Raw genomic sequence first — 24650 nt, forward strand, 5'->3', positions numbered from 1 at the left:
CTACAAGTTTATAAAGCGTTTATTTTAATTCCGATATTTTCGTCCCATTGACTTGCATTGGGATCGGGTATCGGTATCGGATTAGATCCGATATTTTGACGGTATCGGCCGATACTTTCCGATACCGATACTTTCCGATATCGGAAAGTATCGCTCAACACTAGTCATTGATAGCAGATCGAAGGGATTTGATACCCAACACAAAACACGTGCTATTAGCCACCTAAGTCTTGTGGCTGGCACATTGTTGTGCAGGGAAAAAAGTAACGGGGAAGCAGCACAGAATCAGCAACGTCACTATCAGGCTCGGTGGAAGTTCCAGATGTCAAAATCAAACCAAGCATTAAGTCATAAAATTGTCCTAGTCATATGTCATTGGAGCGCCCCCAGGCGCAGGGCCGCGGGGTACTCGATACCGGGCCTCTCTGTCTCGGTCCTGGGGTTGTCACGGTGGCTAGACCCGGTCCGTGACCCTGCTAAGGGGCGTCCAATAAAAGGGGTGATGGTGGTGCGTGGTGCAGGTCGCGATGAATAACGAGGCACAGGGTTGCAGTCTCTTTACTGAAGGCTTCAGAATCCACAATCCAGAGTACTGCTAACAGGGCTGGCTGAGACCGGCCGGTCCGAAGGCACATCCAGAGTTTCCTTTGCAGTTGGAAATCAGTGCCTACCTACTAGCGCCTGTGTGTTGTAGTACCTCCCTGCTGAGCACCACGGGATAGTCCTCACAACTGTTGTGTCTGTTTCTGATGTTCTTCTCTCAGAACTCGTATCTATTCTGATGTTCTTTCTCCGTCCCCCAGATGATATGGATAGGACGCACCCGTATGACGGGTAGGGCTGGAGTTCTTCTGGGACCCTAGCGTCGCCCCTCTCCCACAATTGCCCCCTATGTCTGCTTAGGTGATTTAGGTGAGGCAGCCAACCTATAATTAACTGCCCTGCCGCTGTTTGAAGTAATGCTTGGAGCCAAATACTTCCTCGGCGTTCCGGCCACCGGCTACGTGCCTCAGTAGGATGTTGCCACGATCTTAAGGCACGACTCCTACTGGCTTTATCTCCTTTTTGCTGCAATCTCGTTTCTCACTTCTCCACAGTAAACCTCGCTTTGTTTCCTTTCTTAGGATGCCACCGCAACGGGTGCAGGCGCGGCTCCGTAACATTCTCTTCTGTTCGCTAGGCCACTGTCAGCATCCCACCCCTGACAGAGACCCCCTGAATCTTCCCCCGCAACACCCTCTGCCACAGGATGTTGCCTGGATCCAACCCAGTCAGCTTCTGGCTAACTTCCTATCCGGCCCCCAGTTTTATCAGATTGTGAGGAGTGGCCTAATACATTGAACCCTTTGCTCCCCCTGGTGGCCACAATGTGAAGTGTAATGTGTGACTGTGATACCCGGTCAGGTGAACTCCTTAAAGGGAACCTGTCACCCCCAAAATGGCTGGTGAGGTAAGCTCATCGGCATCAGGGGCTTATCTACAGCATTCTGTAATGCTGTAGATAAGCCCCCGATGTTACCTGAAAGAGGAGAAAAAGACGTTAGATTATACTCACCCAGGGGCGGTCCCAGTGCGGTCAGGTTGGATGGGTGTCTCCGGTCCGCTCCGTCGCCTCCCATGTTCATTCCATGACGTCCTCTTCGGGTCTTTACGCCGCGGCTCCGGCGGAATGGTCAGAGAGGCCCGGTGTCTGTGCACTGCAGTACCTTGCTCTGCCCTCAAGACCCCTCAAGAGGACGTCATGGAATGAAGATGGGAGGCGCCGGAGCGGACCGGAGACACCTATTTGACCGGACTGCAGTGGGACCGCCCCTGGGTGAGTATTATCTAATGTCTTTTTCTCCTCTTTCAGGTAACATCGGGGGCTTATCTGTCATGGTTCCCAATGGCAGGGACATAGGCAAAAAATAGGACTAGCTCTAGGAAGATGGAATCTAAGCTGACCGCGATGCTGAACCTCACGCACAACTAGCAGTAGCCGGGGAACGTGCCTGCGTTTAATCCCTAGATGTCTCGCACCAGCCGGAGATCTAGCTACCCCTAGTAGAGGAAACACAGACCTGGCTTGCCTCCAGAGAAAACCCCAAAGTGATAGTAGCCCCCAACATATAATGACGGTTAGTTAAGAAGAAAACACATACATAGTATGAATACAGGTTCAGCAAAGAGAGGCCCACTAACTAGATAGCAGAAAATACAAAAGTGGACTTCGCGGTCAACTCAAAACCCTACAAAATACCATCCTGAAATGACTTTAAACTCCGGTATCAACTCATGACACCGGAGTGGTCATTTCAGTTCGCTAGAGCTTCCAGCAGCAAGATTCATATAACTGCACGCTGGACAAAGGTACAAATGATCCAAATGAAGGCTGGACAAAACTTTCACAAAAAGTACAGATGATCCAACTTATCTGAATCAGCAGACTTGGAGCAGGTAGCAAGTAACAGAAGAGCTCTGGTAACATTGATAGCCGGCAAGTAAATGACTGAGAAGCCAGACTAAATAGGAGACTCCCATTTCCTGATGGGAACAGGTGAACTGGAGGTAAAAGACAGAAGTCAACCAGTACCACCAGTAGCCACCAGAGGGAGCCCACAAACAGAATTCACAACACTTATCTACAGCATTACAGAATGCAGTAGATAAGCCCCTGAAGCCAGTGAGCTTACCTCACCAGCCATTTTGGGGGTGACAGGTTCCCTTTAAGTGCCATCAGACGTACCATCAGTCCCCTTAGTGGCGGAGCGTCAGTACTGCAACGACCAGGACTCTGGGGCGCTGCACTATCACATAACAAGAATATACCACTTTAAATATTCTCTCTTATCTTCAGTAATTGTATTTTCTACAAGGGATGTTGTATGATTTTATATTGGTTTATCTTTTTATTCAGATTCCGACAATATCAGATCTTCTCAGTGGAGATCTTCTATATAAGAGAATTTTCCATATTGATCTGTCAAGAATGGATAGAATCAGAGATGGAAATATGGCAGAGACTATACTAAATCTCACCCTAGAGATCCTCTTTCGGCTTACAGGAGAGGTGAGAGGTCACATTTCATTATGTATGATAATAACAGATGAGATGATATGACCAAAGAGGTGAGGACTCTGGAAATATCTGAAGTTAGATTTATTACTACATTTCTCCATACACAGGATTACACGGTGGTGAAGAAGACCTCTAGTGATCGCTATCAGGTCCCTGTGTGTGAAGGATGGGGAGGAACCCTCAGCACAATCCCTGGGTCTCCACCGCACCCCCAGATACATGAGGACATCAATGACCAGACGATCCTAGAACTGACCTACAAGATGATTGAGCTGCTGACTGGAGAGGTGACACTGCTGGGAATGCTGGGACATTATACAGTGACACTATGGAGGGATAGGGGGGATGACGGTATCATTGTGTGTGTCAGGTTCCTATAAGATGTCAGGACGTCACCGTCTACTTCTCCATGGAGGAGTGGGAGTATCTTGAAGGACACAAGGATCAGTACAAGGACGTGATGATGGAGGTTCCCCAGCCCCGAATATCACCAGGTAATAGACAAGACTAAATACACACACCTGTAAGGCTATGTGCACACTTTGCGGATTCCACTGCGGATTTTTCCGCAGCGGAATTCCCAAATCCGCAGTGAAAACCCGTTGCGGTTTTTACTGCGGATTTATCGCGGTTTTTACTGCGGTTTCTTTTGCGGATTTTCATCTGCATTTTCCTATTGGAGCAGGTGAAAATCCGCAGAAAAGAAGTGACATGCTGCGGAATGTAATCCGCTGCGTTTCCGCGTGGCTTTTTCCGCAGCATGTGCACAGCGTTTTTTGTTTCCCATAGGTTTACATTGTACTGTAAACTCATGGGAAACTGCTGCGGATCCGCAGTGGAATCCGCAAAGTGTGCACATAGCCTTAAAGGAGATTGGCTGCTTAAGGAAAATCCTAAAGGCTTTGTTCAGCCACTGAAAAATAAACACAATGACACCGTAAAAATAAAACACAATAGTAAAATGTATTTTTTCTAAAATATCACTCCTCTTGGTATTTTTGTAAAAATATAAAATATTTTTGTTATTTTGTAAATAGTGTCATTCAAAACTACAAGTAGTCATGCAAAAGACAAGCCTTCATACACTTAAGTCTACTGAAAAAAAAAAGTTATGGCCCGTGGAATAAATCGCAAAATGATCCAAAGCATTCTAGTTTGCCATGAAAAAAACATTGGACAATAAGAGAAACCCAGTTTTTTTTGTGATGGTATTTGACACCAGCCAGATTAATCATCTTATGTTTGTCAGATTCAGAGCAGTCTGGGAAAGGTTGTAGGTTTTATTTATTAGCCTATTAGTTGCACCTTGAAAAAAGGCATGGCAGGTAAGATATTTATTTTATACCATTTAGTTAGGCCATCCTTGATAGCACAAAGGAAGGGTGGAGAATTCTGAGGAAGTAATAGAATTCTAACTTGTTACATCCAATCAGCTCAGGGTCAAGTTCAAGTCAAGTTCTGGTACTCAAACCGAACTTTGGACTAAAGTTGAGCCAAACTCGACGAACCCGAAATTCTATGGGTCTACTCATCCCTAGTGGGAAGTTCTGAGAGGGTATTAATTTATTACTTGTTACACCGATTCCTAAATAATTGAGGGAGGATGTGGCCCAAAAGTAGAAAAAGACACCAGCTAGGGTTGACATAGTCAAAGAGGCTAGGGAGATATTAAAGGGAACCTGTCACCAGTTTTGTCATATAACAACTAAAACTATGACCGTATTCAGCACCTGTGCTGCAGTCCATAAATGTTTATACAACTCCCTGACTTCCCCTGTATCCTCCTCAAAAACGTTTTTAAGTTCTCCCGCGCTGTGTGAAAATTGGGTTGGTCCAGTCCGATGGGCATGGTTTCGAGCCTCTCCATTTCTCCATTAAGCTCTTCCAATTTTTTTTTTTATTTTGAAATTAATTAAAGCTATAAGGGTTTGAAACATATGGTAAGGAGATAAAGAACAGGAGGTCGTCAGCAAATGCTCAACCTTACGACTTGTGGTTATAACTGTAATTCGGTAAAATAATTTAAAATAGCAACCCCCCTTTCAGGTTTTGTTATTCAAAAATAATAAAATTAGTTTTACTTTTTGGCAGATGACACTACCAGAAGCCCAGAGAGGCATGAGATGTTGGATTTTAAAGTCTACAGTCAAGATATCATACAAGCTGCACATGAAGAGCACGCCAATATCCCTGATATACACTCATCTTCTAATTCATCACACAAAATTCACAGAAGGGGTGAAGACCATCAAACGTCTCCTACAACTGTGAAGCCATTTTCATGTTCAGAATGTGGAAAATGTTTTAACCATAAATCACATCTTATTAGACATGAGAGAAGTCACACATGGGAAAAGCCATATGCATGTTTAGAATGTGGTAAATGTTTTATAACTAAATCACATCTTGTTAGACATCAGAGAAGTCACAACCGAGAGAAAGCATTTTCATGTTTAGAATGTGGGAAATCTTTTAACCAGAAAGCAGATCTTGTTAGACATTATAGAAGTCACTCAAGAGAGAAGCCATATTCATGCCTAAAATGCGGGAAAGATTTTACACGTCAATCAAGTCTTGTCATACATGAGAGAAGGCACACTGGAGAAAAGCCCTACATGTGTTCGGAATGTGGAAAATATTTTACTCAGAAGTCAGATCTTGTTATGCATCATAGAATTCACACGGGTGAGAAGCCGTATTCATGTTCAGTATGTGGAAAATGTTTTAATAAGAAATCTTATCTTGTTAAACACCAGAGAATTCACACAGGTGAGAAGCCATATTCATGTTCACAATGTGGGAAACATTTTAACCAAACATCACATCTTGTTAATCATCAGAGAATTCACACAGGAGAGAAGCCATATTCATGCTCTGAATGTGGGAAATGTTTTACCCGCAAATCAAGTCTTCATGAACATCAAAAAATGTCATGTAATTTATGAAATATATGCAATTAGCAATAAATGTCTTTAAAGCAAATAGAATACAGAGAATACATATACATTAGGTGATGAGTCTGGAAATTTTTCAGACATTTTCTGTTTTATTTTAAAATTATATTTTCATATGGGATAATTGTATAAAACATTGCTTGTGGACCCTCTCACACCATGGAAAAGGCTACGAATTTCTCCTCTACCAGGCTTATGATGGGGAAAAATTGTAGAAGCGAAGATGATTTTGTGTTTAGTTTGGGATTGATATACAGTACATGACTGTAGCTTGACTTAGTATATTCTTAATACATTACCTCTGATCTTGGCCCGATTATTGTAGAGGTCTTTGATAATTACTTTTATTCACTCAAATTGGATATGTGGGCTTCCCAACTGTGTTACCAATCCTATTGGCCCCTCGTTGATTCTTTATTTGGTTACACAATGAAGAAGGATATTGATCCTTTTAAGGAATGATGGATTCTTGTTCAATAGGAATTAATTTGCTGTTGCAGAGGTCTCTTTTGCCATCTGGCCAATGGTTCTGCCTCGACTGAGGTTGAAATTGGATCTAGTATTTTGATGCAGATCTTATTCTCCTGACACTACTCATCCTAGACTAGTGTCAGTAGATTCTTTGACTGTTGGATTCTACAATTAATTCTTAAAATATCTTTCTTGAATTCGATGTGATTTTTTTCATGTGTATTATACACTGAAGAACAATTTTGAACATATTTGAACATAATTTATTTTAGTTCCATTTTTCTGCTCATTTAGACTAAAATAGGCATGCTGATTTCAAATCTGCAGTTAGTTTTCTTCTAGCATATCAGGTTTTATCTCTACAGCATATCTTAATACGTTTACTCTAGTCTGGATCGAGGTAGCCAGGTCCTCCATCAGGGCATTACTGCCCTTACTGGTGTATTGGGCCTGGTGACTAGAAGCAAGAAGGGGGCCCCAGAACTGGCCCTCTCTCTTTTTGCTTCTGCTCACGTGCATCCTGAGACACACATTCAGTTGAAATATACTGCCATGCAGGAAGCCACCAACTTACTGTGCCAGAACAGCCCTCAGCCAATCAGAGGTTGGCAGCTAACGTAGGTGCGCATGTCGCCGGCGTATGACATCACTGTCATGTGCCGGAGCGTCCCTGCCTCAAATGAATGAAGAAGAGGGCGCCACTGGACCGAAATCAGGTAAGGAGAAACTTTTATTATCAATTTTTGTACTGAAAGGCTTAATATGGGGACAGGATGGAGACATATGGGACCTGGATGGGAGAACACATGGGGCCAGGATGAAATAATATATGGGGGCAGGATGGAGAAATATGGGGCCATAATGGAAGGACAAATGGGGTCAGAATGGAGACATATGGGGCCTGGATGGGAAGACATATGGGGCAGGATGGAGACACATGGGGCCAGGATGAGATAATATATGGGGGCAGGATGGAGAAATATGGGGCCATAATGGAAGGACAAATGGGGTCAGAATGGAGACATATGGGGCCTGGATGGGAAGACATATGGGGCAGGATGGAGACACATGGGGCCAGGATGGGAGAATATATGGGGGCAGGTTGGAGACCTATGGGGCCAGCATGGGAGAACATGGATGACCAAGATGAGGGACGTTATTACAGGAAGGGGCCAGGATATGGGACATTATTATTGTAGGGTCAAATTAAGGGATATTATTACCGCTGTCATGTATTTTATTTTTGAGGATACTGTTTTCAGTGTGGGGCAGTAGGTCCTATTACTGTGCAGGGCTACACTATGTCACTTTTTTCTTCATCTGGTGTAGTGTAGCAGTTGGGGAATGTGCTCTGAAAGTGGTACTCCAAATAACTGTGTGTTATTTTTTGCAGAGATGAGTCCTGGCTGAAAGAAGCGATGGCCGTTTGCGCTAGATGAAGAAGAGAAGTGAAGATTAATTTCTTCAACTAGCGATGCCACTGGTGAGTCAGTGTGTTATCTGTACACTTACATTATACACTATATACAGAGCTCCAGTATATAATGTCATTGGTGATCCCAGTATTACCTGTACACTGACACTGTAGACAGAACTTCTATGTATAATGTCACTGTTTATCCCGGTATTAGCTGTTTACTATACACTATATACAGAGCTCCTGGGTATAGTGTCAATGGTGATCACTGTATATTATCTGTACACTGACACTATATACAGAGTTCCTATGTGTAATGTCACTGGTGATCACTGTATTACCTGTGTACACTAACACTATATACAGAGAATGCACCAAAAATGAACAAAGAAAAAAACACTCCGCACTGCTGTTATAAGTTAGACCCTTAAGTCTCCCTTGTATTATTGCCAATTGCCGCTTCAGCCTAAAAAATGGAACAATTCTACCAGGGTGCTGCTTTGTAATAGTCCATAAATAGTTTCAAAAAAGAAAAAGATGAAGCGCACTCACCGGTGGTGAATCCAAGTCTTTATTCCAAGTCTTTATTCGGACATAACTTAATGTGCTGCAGGGAGGGCAGTGAACACACGGACGACAGCTGTTTCGTGCTCAATGCACTTCAACAGGTCCCTGGGACCTGTTGAAGTGCATTGAGCACGAAACAGCTGTCGTCCGTGTGTTCACTGCCCTCCCTGCAGCACATTAAGTTATGTCCGAATAAAGACTTGGAATAAAGACTTGGATTCACCACCGGTGAGTGCGCTTCATCTTTTTCTTTTTTGACACTATATACAGAGCTCCTGTGTATAATGCCACTGGTGATCACTGTATTATCTGTACACTGATACTATGTACAGTGGGTACAGAAAGTATTCAGACCCCTTTAAATTTTTCACTCTATTTCATTGCAGCCATTTGGTAAATTTCAAAAAGTTTTTTTCTCATTAATGTACACTCTGCACCCCATCTTGACCGAAAAAAAACCCAGAAATGTAGAAATTTTTGCTAATTTATTAAAAAAGAAAAACTGAAATATCACATGGTCATAAGTATTAAGCCCCTTTGCTCAGACACTCATATTTAAGTCCCATGCTGTCCATTTCCTTGTGATCCTCCTTGAAATGGTTCTTCTCCTTCATTGGAGTCCAGCTGTGTGTAATTAAACTGATAGGACTTGATTTGGAAAGGCGCACACCTGTCTATATAAGACCTCACAGCTCACAGTGCATGTCAGACCAAATGAGAATCATGAGATCAAAGGAACTGGCCAAGGAGCTCAGAGACAGAATTGTGGCAAGGCACAGATCTGGCCAAGGTTACAACAGAATTTCTGCAGTACTCAAGGTTCCTAAGAGCACAGTGGCCTCCATAATCCTTAAATGGAAGAAGTTTGGGACCACCAGAAGTCTTCCTAGACCTGGCCGTCCAGCCAAACTGAGCAATCGTGGGAGAAGAGCCTTCGTGAGAGACGTAAAGAAGAGTCCCAAGATCACTGTGGCTGAGCTCCAGAGATGCAGTAGGGAGATGTGAGAAAGTTCTACAAAGTCAACTATCACTGCAGCTCTTCATCAGTCAGGCCTTTATGGCAGAGTGGCCCGACGGAAGTCTCTCAGTGCAAAACATATAAAAAAAGCCTGCATAGCGTTTGTTAAAAAACACATGAAGGACTCCCAGACTATGAGAAATAAGATTCTCTGGGCTGATGAGAGAAGATAGACATTTTTGGTGATAATTCTAAGCGGTATGTGTGGAGAAAACCAGGCACTGCTCATCACCTGCTCAATACAATCCCAACAGTGAAACATGGTGGAGGCAGCATCATGCTATGGGGGGTGTATTTCAGCTGCAGGGACAGGACGACTAGTTATCATTGAAGGAAACATGAATGCGGCCAAGTACAGAGATATCCTGGATGAAAACCTCTTCCAGAGAGCTCTGGACCTCAGACTTGGCCAAAGGTTCACCTTCCAACAAGACAATGACCCTAAGCACACAGCTAAAATAACAAAGGATTGGCTTCAGAACAACTCTGTGACCATTCCTGACCGGCCCAGCCAGAGCCCTGACCTAAACCCAACTGAGCATCTCTGGAGAGACCTGAAAATGGTGTCCAGTGTCCACCAATGTTCACCATCCAGCCTGATGGAACTGGAGAAGATCTGCAAAGAAGAATGGCCGAGGATCCCCAAATCCAGGGGTGAAAACTTTTATCATTCCCAGGAAGACTCATGGCTGTACTAGCTCGAAAGAGGCTTCTCCTCAATACTGAGCAAAGGGGCTGAAGACTTATGACTATGTGATAATTCAGTTTTTCTTTTTTTAATACATTTGCAAAAATTTCTACATTTCTGGGTTTTTTTCAGTCAAGATGGGGTGCAGAGTTGTACATTAATGAGAGAAAATGAACTTTATTGGATTTACCAAAATGGCTGCAATGAAATAAAGAGTGAAAAATGTAAAGGGGTCTGAATAATTTTCATACTCACTGTATATTCACATTGTGCAACTAAGCATTACACCAGTGTCAGTTCCAAGTGGGGGTATAAGTAGTTTTCATATAGTCTTGCAATCATAATAATCCAATATATGATTAAACCAGTATTGGTCCCTGCATTGAGGGTGTCAGTGGTTTCAATATCATCAAACAATTATAATCATATATCCTTTATCACATTAGTAACTAACTAGGTATTAGATATTAAATCGATAGGTTAACACACTTTTCACCTTCTGAAGAAGCCATTGTGGTGAAACGCGCATTAAAGGGATCAGTGGTGAACTTACTCTCAGTTACCTGTGTTACATACCATTCTTTAGTTTTCTCTCCTTTTGTTCCTTTTTCTTTTTTGTTTCTCTCCTTGGCTAACTTATTGGCTGGAACTAACACTGGTTTAATACTTAGTTACACAATGTGAATATATATGATTTTAACTATAATTGTTTCTATAAACAACTACCTTTGCACTTATATGGTACCGTAATATTATGCACTATATATTGCACTTTATATATTTCTAAATTATTCTTCTAATCCATCTATATAGGGTTAATTACCATTTGAATTACGCTACAAAGTCATTTATACTTTAAAATGGTTTTTGTTTTACTCACACTTCATAAGTGTTGAAGGTTTTTTTTGCGCTTTTATAGTGTTTTTGCTCTTTTTTTTTTGCAGATTTTTCGTGTTTTTTTCTGGAATTCCCCAATTGAATAATATAGCGGCAAAAACGTTTTTTTCCACGATGTGTTTTTTTTTCGGAAAAAAACGCAACATGTGCACAAAAATTGCAGATTGCATTCTAATAATAGGATGCTTAATGGATGCATTTTTTTCGCAGTTTTATTGCGTTTTTATAGCGAAAAAACGCAAAAAATTCGGTACGTGTGCACACAGCCTTAGTGTTGAAAAAAAAAAGTCCTGTTCTATAGAATCAGGTTTTGAAACAAAAAAAAAAACGCAGCAAAACCTGATACCTGCGTTTTTTTCAGCGTTTTTTTCATCACCCATTCATTTCAATGGGTGAATAACGCTGAAAAAACGCTGAAAGAAGTGACATGCTCCATTGTGCAAAAAAAAACGTGCAAAGCACAAAATACTGATGACAAAAAAACCAATGTGTGTGTGAATGAGGTTTCTGAAATCTCATAGATTTTGCTGATCCTGTAAAACGCAGCTGAAAATTTGCATAAAAAATGCATAAAAAAAAAAACGCTGCAAAAACGCCCTGTGTGGACTTGGCAGTATTGAGTTTCCTCATGGAACTTGGGAGTTGAACTATTACGCAGTTCCATGTTATATGTCTCCGGGATAGCACATGTAGTCTTCTTTTTGGTATCTATTGGGTGACTCACTCTTTTTTTACATTTGATATATTGAGCTCCCTTGCTATGTAATTGCCCCTTTGTTGGGTCGTACACTATGTGACTTACACTCACAAAATATCCTTTGCATAAATAATTCTCACCTCTAGAATTCTGGAGAATAAGGATTTTTGAAAAATTTGAGCAGAATTTCATTCCAGTTGAATTAATTCCGCAAACTCTTCTATGTATCTCATCATCCATTTATCCCAAGTATTGGAATTAGTCAGCCTCATTTCATATCGGATCTCTCGTCTCTATAGACGGTTCTTTTTTTTGTTGTTGTTTGTTTTTTTGTTGTTTTTCAACAATTGATGTAAATATTCAAAGACGTTTTTCAGATTTAAATTTTTCACAAGTGCGCCGTCATTTTAAATTGTGAAAAACAAATCCAAAAAGTCGCAACATTCTCTTATTTATTTTTTTTACATCCCCGAATAAAAGAAATGAATAAAATCCGAACAAACCCCCCCCCCTCAAAATAGCCTCATTAAAAATTTTTTTTAATAAAATAAACCCTCATATGACCACATTGACCAAAGGAATGCACTGATGAAGAAGAATAAAATGATGACGCTTACAATAGAAGTATAAAAAGTGATAGAAGAGATAAAGGAACAGAGGAAGGAAAGTGACGTCCAGGATTCAAGTGCAGAAAACCCTCAGGACAAGATCCCCCTGATCAGATAAATCTATTCCTCCAGCACCATGACAACCAGCTCACGCTGAGCCTCCTGGTAAAGTGGTCTGTGACTCCTCCCACATGTGACAGATCACATGACAGTGACATCACCACAGGTCCTGTGAGCACAGTACAGCTATATAGCCAGTGTGCCGCTCTGCAGGCGGGGGAGGTATGTATGTGCATATAACATTTATTCTGAGTGGACAATTCCACCATTGTTATTTATTTTATTTCTAATTTGACGCCAGGAACCTTGCGTTTTAAAAAAGGTGTTAATTTTATTCTCAAACTTTTCTATCTTTCAAGTTTCTTAATTTTGCAAAGTAAAACAATTTTTTATAAGGTAGCGTTCCAATGAAAATCGTCATCTTCCATCCCCCGTGCAGTGTGTATTGTGCAGTGTATGCGTGTAGTAATATACTTACCGATTGGCGCCTTCTCCGGTTATCAGCGCCCTGTTCTGTATCACATGACTGGCGGTCTGACTACCCGGACCACACAGCGTCCCTTTCTCTATGTCAGCCTGCGACCGCCTTGATGTGATTCTCATAGGTTTACATGAGAAAGTTCACAGATATGAAATGGAGGCCATGGAGGTAGTCGTGGCTGAGGGTGGTAGTACTTGCACACCCTGGCCCTCCGTCACATAAACACATTGTCCCTTCTGTTGTGCACTTGCTGCTTCACTTCCTTGCACATCAGAGTCCATTCCGGTCTGCTGGGGTTTTCTTCCTTTGAATATCACGCAGTGACAGTCAGAGTCCATATCCAGTTCCAACAATACAACTGTACTCAGTTCTTTACACAGCGCCTCCAGTTTCTTCACAAAGGCAGCACAAGATTCTCCACAGAGTATAACCTCACTCCTTCAGGATATATCGCAGGGTCACACCGTCACCTTTGGTACCGCAGCTTCATGACTGGCCAGACCAACCCGCTTCAGGAATTATTATTATTTATTTATATAGCACCATTAATTCCAGGAATCCCCTGTCCTTTTGCCCCAGACATTTGGGATTGTTCCTCCGAAGTTAGCTTCTACCTTCCTGATGCTGCCCTGTATTCCGCCACTACCATGTGACCGTCAGCCCATAGGACCTGGACGGCTGGGCTCCTTGCTTAAATGTTTTGGGACTCGGCTGACTCGTCCAGGCTCCCAGCCCTAACTGACTAACTTAGGAAGCTCTCTCCCTCTTACCCTCAGTTGGCCCCTCCTAATAAGCTAAATCCTATTGGTCTATCTAGGTCCTAACTTACTCTATTCTATTGTGCCCCCTCTAGTGGGCTAATCCAAATCCTACACTCTCCCAACATTTATACAATACAAGGAATATATGTATACATTGGCAATACTTTACACAGAGTCATATTTAAATGCACACGACATATCACATATACACAATTGTTGTGAATTCTGTTCTTGGGTTCCCTCCGGTGGTTGTTGGTGGTATTGCAGCTGTCCCTGGCTTGCAATCATGGTCAGGTGTTCCTGCTGATTGCAGGCCTGACTGGGGTATTTAGGGCTGCTGGATTCATTAGTCAGTGCCAGTTGTCCATTGTTCTTGGAGGGATTGCTTCTCTCTCTGGTTCCTCATGCTCTGCTGCCAATTCATCTAAGATAAGTCTCTGGTTTTTTGTCTCTGTGCACACATGCAGTGTGCTTGTAATTCAGTGCAATTCATTTGTATTTTTGTCCAGCTTAGACTTTGTCTGGATTTTTCAGTCATGCTGGATTCTCAGGAGTTGCAGATATACTTGCTATGTCTTTAGTTAGATGTAGTATATTTGTATTTTCTGCTGTGGATATTTTTAGGATTTTAATACTGACCGCTTAGAATTCTGTCCTATCCTTTTCTATTTAGCTAGAAGTGCCTCTTTTGCTAAATTCTGTTTTTCTGTCTGCGTGTGTCTTTCCTCTTATACTCACAGTCAATATTTGTGGGGGGCTGTCTATCCTTTGGGGCTCTGCTCTGAGGCAAGATATAATTCCCATTTCCACCTATAGGGGTATTTAGTCCTCCGGCTGTGTCGAGGTGTCTAGGACGGGTCAGGCACACCCCACGGCTACTTCTAGTTGCGGTGTCAGTTTAGGGTTCGCGGTCAGTACAGATACCACTTACTCCTGAGAACGTCTCTCGTGCGACTCCTAGGTCACCGGATCATAACACACAATGTAGCAGCATTATAGAACATATCAACAGTACTAGTTTTCTCAGAGACACGGGTATAGGTAAGTGGGGCACAAACTAGTCCTTGTACACCCCTTGCAGATACATTGTGATCTGATGGGTAGGTGATAACCAGGGATGTGTATAGAAATCATGGAGCCTCCTAACATTTATCCAAATTGGGGTGTCATTTGAAGAAAATATTTGTGGGTGCAGGCGGGGAACAGTACTTAGCTACAGTCACCTCCCAACTTTTAAACACTGGAAGAGAGACAGGTATTTTAACACAAACACAGTAATTTTGTCCCTATTAAGGCCCTTTAGTATTCTTACCCACTACAATACCCCGTTTACAGTCCCATAGAGTATGACGTCCCCCAAAAATGCCTCGTACATATACTATGCTCACATACAGTATGATTAACTCACAGTGCCAACATAGTATGATGTCCTTAAAGTGCCCCCACACAGTATGATGCCTTCATCATAATCCACACAGTATAGTTCCCCCGCACAGTATGATAGATCCCAGAGTTACATCCCTCTTTCCCACCCACAGTATGATGGTCCTCATAGCTTTCCACGAAATATGGTGCAGCGCTGAGACACAGATTCTCAGGCTGAATGTTGGAGCAGAAAGCAAATGGCTCCTTATTCCACCCTTGTTTTCAACTGTATCCTCATCCTGTGGATGAATATAGTGTTGGAATTGAAACATTAGTTGGATAGAGGGGCAGCGCGCCCCCTTCCTCTGACTCACGGGACCGCGTGGTCTGCCGCTAATAGAGGTACTCCACTAGGAATAACCCATCAAGGGTGTGTGTACCTGTATTGATTTGTCACCTTTTTGCCAGGATTCCAAAGATTTTGAAAAATTGGTAATTATGATTTAACTAGATCTTCATGATTTCTTTCCTGAACTCTTCACCTTTTTGAATTTTTACCAATTTTCTTGAGTGACTTCAGCATTTCATGTAGTGACCATCTATATCACTATCAATGTAGTGGCACCAGTTTTCTGGAGAAGCTTTTTTGTCTCCCTCCACAAACAGAAGCTCCGCCGTCTTCTTCAGTAGACAAGCCCAATCTTGTGGAATACAACGCAAACTACAACAGGTCTGTATGACCTCCTATAAACCACCCCAACTGTCCTTTACTACAATATTGAAGATCTATCCTTGTGATAGGTCATCAATAGCAGATTGATGTAGTTTGATACCCGACACCAAACACCTGTTATTAGCACCCACCAGAGTCGGGTGGCTTGGATCGACGTTGTGCAGGGAAAAACAGTGAAAGGGAAGAAGCGCGGAATCAGCAACGTGACTCTCAGGATTGGTAGAGGTTCCAGAGCTCAGAATCCCACCAATCATTAAGTCATAGCATGTCCTAGCGATATGCCATCACATAACAAGATTATACCCCTTTAAATGTTTTCCATTATTCAGTAATTGTATTTTCTACAAGCGATTTTGTATGATGTTACATAGACTTCTTTCTATTCAGATTCCGACAATATCAGATCCTCTCAGTGGAGATCTTGTATATAAGAGAATTATCCTGATTGACCTATCGTAGATGGATAGAGTCAGAGACAGAAATGTGGCAGAGACAATCCGAAATCTCACCCTAGAGATCCTCTTCCAGCTTACAGGAGAGGTGAGAGGTCACATTTCATTATCTATGGTAATAACAGATGATATGACCGGAGAAGTGAGGGCTCTGGAAATGTCTGAATTTAGATTTATTACTACATCTCTCCATACGCAGGATTACACGGTGGTGAGGAAGACCTCTAGTGATCGCTGTCGGGCTCCTGTGTCTGAAAGACGGAGAGCAACTCTGAGCCCAATCACGGGACCACCACCGAACCCCTGGATACATGAAGACATCGATGACCAGAAGATCCTAGAACTCACCTACAAGATGATTGAGCTGCTGACTGGAGAGGTGACACTGATGGGAATGCTGGGACATTATACAGTGACACTATGGAGGGAACAGGGGATGACGGTATCATTGTATGTCTCAGGTTCCAGTAAGATGTCAGGACGTCACCGTCTACTTTTCCATGGAGGAGTGGGAGTATCTAGAAGGACACAAGGATCGGTACCAGGAGTTGATGATGGAGGTTCCCCAGATGCACACATCACCAGGTAATAGACAAGACTAACTAAAGTACAAACATGAAATAGAATTAGCATAAATGCTGCCCTACACCGACACCTGGATGCAGAGTGACATGTCTGGTCACATGCCCTTCTATGGATGGGAGCAGCGTGTGCTCAGAAGACACGGCTGTTGTAAGTAGGTGGAGTGGCTAATGAAGGAGCGAAAATTAAGGGAAACCTATTACTACATTTATTACAATCATTGGATTTTCTAAAGGGAATCTGTCAGTATGATCAACCGCGTTTATGGGTATGCAGGTCTTAGAAATGGAAATCTAACCACATCTCGAACTGGTGCTTCTCCAGCTTGTTTCCATGCCCAGCACCAGCCTCTTTATTTTATCAATTATATGCTCTCTACAGTAAGAACCAGTAATAGGACGACGCCGGAGAGACATCCCGGACCTCAGGACTGTTCACAGGTTCATCAGGTAGGTGGAGAGAAGGTTGTAGGACTCTGATGTGTGGGAGGCTGTGCCAGCCATTTGTTCTGCTAATCTCCATTATTATAAGATTCATACAGTGCCTTGCGAAAGTATTCGGCCCCCTGGAACTTTTCAACCTTTTCCCACATATCATGCTTCAAACATAAAGATACCAAATGTAAATTTTTGGTGAAGAATCAACAAGTGGAACACAATTGTGAAGTTGAACAAATTTTATTGGTTATTTTAAATTTTTGTGGAAATTCAAAAACTGAAAAGTGGGGCGTGCAATATTATTCGGCCCCTTTAACTTAATTCCTTGTTGCGCCACCTTTTGCTGCAATTACAGCTGCAAGTCGCTTGGGGTATGTCTCTATCAGTTTTGTACATGGAGAGACTGAAATTCTTGCCCATTCTTCCTTGGCAAACAGCTCGAGCTCAGTGAGGTTGATGGAGATCGTTTGTGAACCGCAGTTTTCAGCTCTTTCCACAGATTCTCGATAGGATTGAGGTCTGGACTTTGACTTGGCCATTCTAACACCTGGATACATTTATTCATGAACCATTCCATTGTAGATTTTGCTTTATCTTTGGGATCATTGTCTTGTTGGAAGACAAATCTCAGTCCCAGTCTCAGGTCTTTTGCAGACTCCAACAGGTTTTTCAAGAATGGTCCTGTATTTGGCTCCATCCATCTTCTCATCAATTTTAACCATCTTCCCTGTCCCTGCTGAAGAAAAGCAGGCCCAAACCGTGAAACCGTGATGCTGCCACCACCATGTTTGACAGTGGGGATGGTGTGTTCAGGGTGATGAGCTGTGTTGCCTTTACGCCAAACATATCGTTTGGCATTGTTGCCAAAAAGTTGGATTTTGGTTTAATCTGACCAGAGCACCTTCTTCCACATGTTTGGTGTGTCTCCCAGGTGGCTTGTTGCAAACTTTAAAGGGAACCTGTCACCCCGTTTTTTCGGTATGAGATAAAAATACTGTTAAATAGGGCCTGAGCTGTGCATTACAATAGTGTATTTTGTGGACCCCCGTTCCCCACCTATGCTGCCGAAATACGTTACCAAAGTAGTCATTTTCGCCTGTCAATCAGGCTGGTCAGGTCGGATGGGCGTGGTGTCTTCCCCCAGATCTTGCGTAGTTTTCCGTTGGTGGCGTAGTGGTGTGCGCATGTCCAAGGTCCCGAATCCACTGCACAGGGGTGTGAAAATAGCAGCGATGTCCGTTATTCCATTGGTGGTCGGTGGGCGCGGCCATCTTGCTTTGGCCGTGCGTGCGCAGAAGCGGCGCTCTGCTGGCCGCGGCTTCAGGAAAATGGCCGCGGGCATCCGCGCGTGCGCAGATGGCTATCGCGGCGGCCATTTTCGTGAAGCAGAGTTCGCATCTCGGCTTCACGAAAATGGCCGCCGCGATAGCCATCTGCGCACGCGCGGATGCCCACGGCCATTTTCCTGAAGCCGCGGCCAGCAGAGCGCCGCTTCTGCGCACGCGCGGCCAAAGCAAGATGGCCGCGCCCACCGATCACCAATGGAATAACGGACATCGCTGCTATTTTCACACCCCTGTGCAGGATTCGAGACCTTGGACATGCGCACACCACTACGCCACCAACGGAAAACTACGCAAGATCTGGGGGAAGACACCACGCCCATCCGACCTGACCAGCCTGATTGACAGGCGAAAACGACTACTTTGGTAACGTATTTTGGCAGCATAGGTGGGGAACGGGGGTCCACAAAATACACTATTGTAATGCTCAGCTCAGGCCCTATTTAACAGTATTTTTATCTCATACCGAAAAAACGAGGTGACAGGTTCCCTTTAAACAACACTTTTTATGGATATCTTTGAGAAATGGCTTTCTTCTTGCCACTCTTCCATAAATGCCAGATTTGTGCAGTGTACGACTAATTGTTGTCCTATGGACAGACCGTCCCACCTCAGCTGTAGATCTCTGCAGCTCATCCAGAGTGATCATGGGCCTCTTGGCTGCATCTCTGATCAGTCTTCTCCTTGTTTGAGATGAAAGTTTAGAGGGATGGCCGGGTCTTGGTAGATTTGCAGTTGTATGATACTCCTTCCATTTCAATATGATCGCTTGCACAGTGCTCCTTGGGATGTTTAAAGTTTTGGAAATCATTTTGTATCCAAATCCAGCTTTAAACTTCTCCACAACAGTATCACGGACCTGCCTGTTGTGTTCCTTAGTCTTCATGATGCTCTCTGTGCTTCAAACAGAACCCTGAGCCTATCACAGAGCAGGTGCATTTATACGGAGACTTGATTACACACAGGTGGATTATATTTATCATCATTAGATATTTAGGACAAAATTGGATCATTCAGAGATCCACAATGAACTTCTGGAGGGAGTTTGCTGCACTGAAAGTAAAGGGGCCGAATAATATTGAACGCCCCACTTTTCAGTTTTTGAATTTCCACAAAAATTTTAAATAACCAATAAATTTCTTTCAACTTCACAATTGTGTTCCACTTGTTGATTCGTCACCAAAAATTTACATTTGGTATCTTTATGTTTGAAGCATGATATGTGGGAAAAGGTTGAAAAGTTCCAGGGGGCCGATTACTTTTGCAAGGCACCGTACATGGCGGAGAAGGCAGCTGACCACAGACATTACAGGGTGTCTGTATCTTCTCACATTTTACTGGCTATGCAATAGGTTGGGATAAGGAACAGACAGGTTGGATTTATACAGGAGACCTGCAGATATTTGCTGTTGTAATTTTCGATCGTCCTGATAATTACTGATATTTTCTGGTATCTAAATCATATATGACGTCTCCAAGTATCTGGTAACTTTTACAATTTTTATTTCTCAGTTTTTGAATCAGGCTGAAGTTCAGAGCCATACTACAGATATCAAGGTAAAAGAAGAGACTTATGTGAGGAGTGATGAGCAGAGTGAAAAGGAGATTCCTACAGATAACAGATCGGGTGAGTGATCGCCACTGAATGCAGATTACAGCCACATGTTCGCCGTATCCACCGGATGCAACAATTTTATGTATTATAAAACATATTTATTTAAAAATAAAACTACATAATTTATTAAATAGACTGTAAGCCTGATGAAACTGGTGTACTTCTTCGTTATAAAAATCAATATCAGAATTAATATACACTATAATCCTGATTTTAATTATATTATATTAAACTGAGCACTCACAAAATGATCATTAGAAGATCAGAATCGAAAACTTTCATATAGGAATATACATCCATTCTGACATGGATTTTCACAATAAGAACACCAGCTACATCAGGTCGAGAATATTTATTTTTCACTCTATGCAGTGTGTATTGTGAAATTTGAAGAAAAGTCTGCCTTAGCTCCTTCGTGATCGGGATATTTTACGTTTTTTTTGTTCCCTCCCTCCCCCCTCTTCTTCCATGACCCATAACTTTATTTTTCCATCCACATAGCTATATGGGGGCTTGTTTTCTTGCTTTTTTTTAGTGGAACGAGTTGTTCTTTTGATTAACAGCATTCATTTTATCATGTGATGCACTGGAAAGTGGTGAAAAAAATTTCCAAGTGAGTGGAAATTGCAAAAAAAAGTGCAATTCTACAATGTTTTTTTTTTTTTATTTATCATGTTATTTAACATGTTCACTATAAGGTAAAACTTACCTGGCAATATGATTCTCCAGGTCAGTACGATTAAGAAGATGTCAAAAATGTACATTTTTTGTTATTTAAGTGGTGAAAAATCATTTGATGAGTTGTGAAAAACAAAAACAACAACAATTTTTCCAAGACCCGTAGCATTTTCAATTTTTGGAATATGGGGCTGGGTGAGGGCTTTTTTTTAATTAAAAGAAAAAACAAGTGGATTAATTAATGTTATATATTTGATATTTTGATAGATTGGACTTCTACAAATGCAGTGATACCAAATATGTGTATTTTTTACAAAATTGCTTTATTTTTAATGGGGCAAAACAGGGGCGATTTTAACTGTTGAATTTTTTTCATATTTTTGAAAACATTTTGTTTTGACTTTTTATTGTATTTGTTAGTCCCCTTAGAGGACTTGAAGCTTCGATCATCAAAAATCATGGTCTCCTACTGTATAAACGCCAGCTACAGGCTTGTTTTCACAGGAGAACTGTCATGACAAGCGCAGAGGTCTTCAGCAGACCCCCAGCTATCATGGCAACCCATCAACGCCCGGCCCGGTGCCCGGTCTGATGGATGCATGAAATAACGTGCCCTCCTACTGACACGTGTTAAATGCCCCTGTCCAAGATTGACAACAACATTTCATAAGTTAACAGCGGCAGATGGAACTCCATGACTCTTAGACACAGAAGATGGCTGAATAATTTAACTATCATCTTCTGGGAAAAAAGCAGAATTGACGTGCGATCTCGCATCAAAGTCAGGGACATGACATATGACGTAAATATATGTCACATGTTGTGAAGGGTTTAAAACTAAGTTTCAACGAGCACAGGACCTACTGAAATGCAGTCAGCTCGAAACGGCTGTCGTCCACAGAAAGTTTCCTCTCCTCTCCCGCTGTACCCGTTTCATGAGTTAAATAAAGGACTATTTTAACTGGATGGTGAGTGCCACCTTTTTTCATTTTTTTAAGCTTAGGAAGCTAACCGAGAGTAGTTTGGTATGTGGCCTGGTGAACCGATTGTCCCAATCTGGATTCTTTACGATGTCTCTGGGGTTTTAGTGATAGGAATGAAGCAGCCCTGTGTTCTACCAGCTGGGTCTGTAGTACCCTAAGCTGACATCCTAAAGAGTCACACCGACCAGAAGAAAAAGTCTCTTTATATAGTGGCATATAACCTATTTTTAGATTTAACAAGTGTCCTTTAAGGTACCTTCACACTAAACGATATCGCTAGCGATCCGTGACGTTGCAGCGTCCTGGCTAGCGATATCGTTTAGTTTGACACGCAGCAGCGATCAGGATCCTGCTGTGATGTCGCTGGTCGTTGAACAAAGTCCAGAACTTTATTTGGTCATCAGATCGCCGTGTATCGTCGTGTTTGACACCAAAAGCAACGATACCAGCGAGGTTTTACACTGGTAACCAGGGTAAACATCGGGTTACTAAGCGCAGGGCTGCGCTTAGTAACCCGATGTTTACCCTGGTTACCAGTGTAAAATGTAAAAAAAACAAACAGTACATACTCACCTTCGCATCCCCCGGCGTCCGCTTCCCACACTGACTGAGCGCCGTAAAGTGAAAGTGAAAGTACAGCACAGCGGTGACGTCACCGCTTTGCTGTTAGGGCCGGCGCTCAGTCAGTGCAGGAAGCGGACGCCGGGGGGACGCGAATGTAAGTATGTACTGTTTGGTTTTTTTACATTTTACGCAGGTAACCAGGGTAAACATCGGGTTACTAAGCGCGGCCCTGCGCTTAGCAACCCGATGTTTACCCTGGCTACCCGGGGGCCTCGGCATCGTTGGTCGCTGGAGAGCGGTCTGTGTGACAGCTCTCCAGCGATCAAACAGCGACGCTGCAGCGATCGGCATCGTTGTCGCTATCGCTGCAGCGTCGCTTAATGTGAAGGTACCTTTAGGGTATGTGCACACGTCCGGATTTCTTGCAGAAATTTCCTGAAGAAAACCGGAAATTTTCTGCAAGAAATCCGCATTTTTTTTTTTGCGTTTTTTTTTTCGTTTTTTTCGCGTTTTTTTAGCATTCTGCAAGCGTAATTAGCTTGCAGAATGCTAAAGTTTTCCAAGCGATCTGTAGCATCGCTTGGAAAACTGACTGACAGGTTGGTCACACTTGTCAAACATACTGTTTGACAAGTGTGACCAACTTTTTACTATAGATGCTGCTTTTGCAGCATCTATAGTAAAAGATAGAATGTTTAAAAATAATAAAAAAATAAAAAAAATGCTTATACTCACCCGCAGACAGCTGATCTCCTCACCGGCGTCCATTCCGTATAGATGGTGTGTGCGCGCAGGACCACATGACCGCTCACGACCAATCACAAGACAGTGACGTCATCACAGGTCCTTCACCGCACACCAGCTACAGGAACCGAAGCGACAGCATGCAGCTGAGAGGCGGGAAGACATCGAAGGTGAGTATAGGACTATTTTTTATTTTAATTCTTATTTTTTGACCACTTATATGGTGCCCAGTCCGTGGAGGAGAGTCTCCTCTCCTCCACCCTGGGTACCAACCGCACATAATCTGCTTACTTCCCGCATGGTGGGCACAGCCCCGTGCGGGAAGTAAGCAGATCAATGGACTCCCAGGTGTGCGGAATCCCCTGCAATTCCGCATTTTAATGAACATGTTGCTTTTTTTTCCGCGATGCGATTTTTTCGCGGAAAAAAAGGCTACATTTGCACAAAAAATGTGGAATACACTGAAAATAATGGGAGGCATATGTTAGCGTTTTTTTCACGTTTTTTTCGCGTTTTTATCACGTTTTTATAGCGAAGAAACGCGAAAAAAAACGCGAAAAATACTGAACGTGTGCACATGGCCTTAAGGTACCGTCACATTAAGCGACGCTGCAGCGATAGCGACAACGATGCCGATCGCTGCAGCGTCGCTGTTTGGTCGCTGGAGAGCTGTCACACAGACCGCTCTCCAGCGATCAACGATGCCGAGGTCCCCGGGTAACCAGGGTAAACATCGGGTTGCTAAGCGCAGGGCCGCGCTTAGTAACCCGATGTTTACCCTGGTTACCAGCGTAAAAGTAAAAAAAACAAACAGTACATACTCACCTGCGCGTCCCCCAGCGTCTGCTTCCTGACACTGAATGAGCTCCGGCCCTAACAGCACAGCGGTGACGTCACCGCTGTGCTTTCACTTTCACTTTAGGGCCGGATCTCAGTCAGAGCAGGAAGCAGACGCTGGGAGACGCGCAGGTGAGCATGTACTGTTTGTTTTTTTTACTTTTACGCTGGTAACCAGGGTAAACATCGGGTTACTAAGCGCGGCCCTGCGCTTAGTAACCCGATGTTTACCCTGGTTACCAGTGTAAAACATCGCTGGTATCGTTGCTTTTGGTGTCAAACACAACGATACATGGCGATCGGACGACCAAATAAAGTTCTGGACTTTATTCAGCGACCAGCGACATCACAGCAGGATCCTGATCGCTGCTGCGTGTCAAACTAAACGATATCGCTAGCGAGGACGCTGCAACGTCACGGATCGCTAGCGATATCGTTTAGTGTGACGGTACCTTTAGTCTAGCATCACAGATAAGGGGAAGAATGGTGATTAGATCAAGTAGCATTACTTGATTATTTAAACTATTTGCATAGTTTTTTTTCCCTCTCTGCTTTTGAAGTCAACAAACTGGCTCTGTAACACAATGCATAATTAGCATATCAGCAAACAGCATTGTTCAGATTACAGAAGATAAACTGT

The 24650-nt window shown here is 42.9% G+C and overlaps 2 protein-coding genes across 2 annotated transcripts in view; both read left to right on the top strand.

Annotated features, from left to right (window-relative positions):
- The window catches only part of LOC143767543 (uncharacterized), a 45759-nt gene extending 39727 nt beyond the window's left edge, over positions 1–6032 (top strand). Inside the window, exons 9-12 of the mRNA XM_077255955.1 lie at positions 2897–3049; positions 3166–3345; positions 3429–3552; positions 5150–6032. Of these exons, the coding sequence (XP_077112070.1) occupies positions 2897–3049; positions 3166–3345; positions 3429–3552; positions 5150–6003 (1311 nt within the window). The 3' untranslated portion in view covers positions 6004–6032. The remainder of the gene's footprint in view (positions 1–2896; positions 3050–3165; positions 3346–3428; positions 3553–5149) is intronic.
- A 6564-nt stretch (positions 6033–12596) lies between these two features.
- Positions 12597–24650, top strand: part of LOC143769496 (uncharacterized) — a 60843-nt gene continuing 48789 nt past the window's right edge. Inside the window, 6 exon segments of the mRNA XM_077258122.1 lie at positions 12597–12657; positions 16163–16315; positions 16427–16606; positions 16689–16812; positions 17191–17258; positions 20102–20216. Of these exon segments, the coding sequence (XP_077114237.1) occupies positions 16235–16315; positions 16427–16606; positions 16689–16812; positions 17191–17258; positions 20102–20216 (568 nt within the window). The 5' untranslated portion in view covers positions 12597–12657; positions 16163–16234.

This window comes from Ranitomeya variabilis, chromosome 4 (genome assembly GCF_051348905.1).
Source record: "Ranitomeya variabilis isolate aRanVar5 chromosome 4, aRanVar5.hap1, whole genome shotgun sequence".
NCBI classification, from domain to species: domain Eukaryota; kingdom Metazoa; phylum Chordata; class Amphibia; order Anura; family Dendrobatidae; genus Ranitomeya; species Ranitomeya variabilis.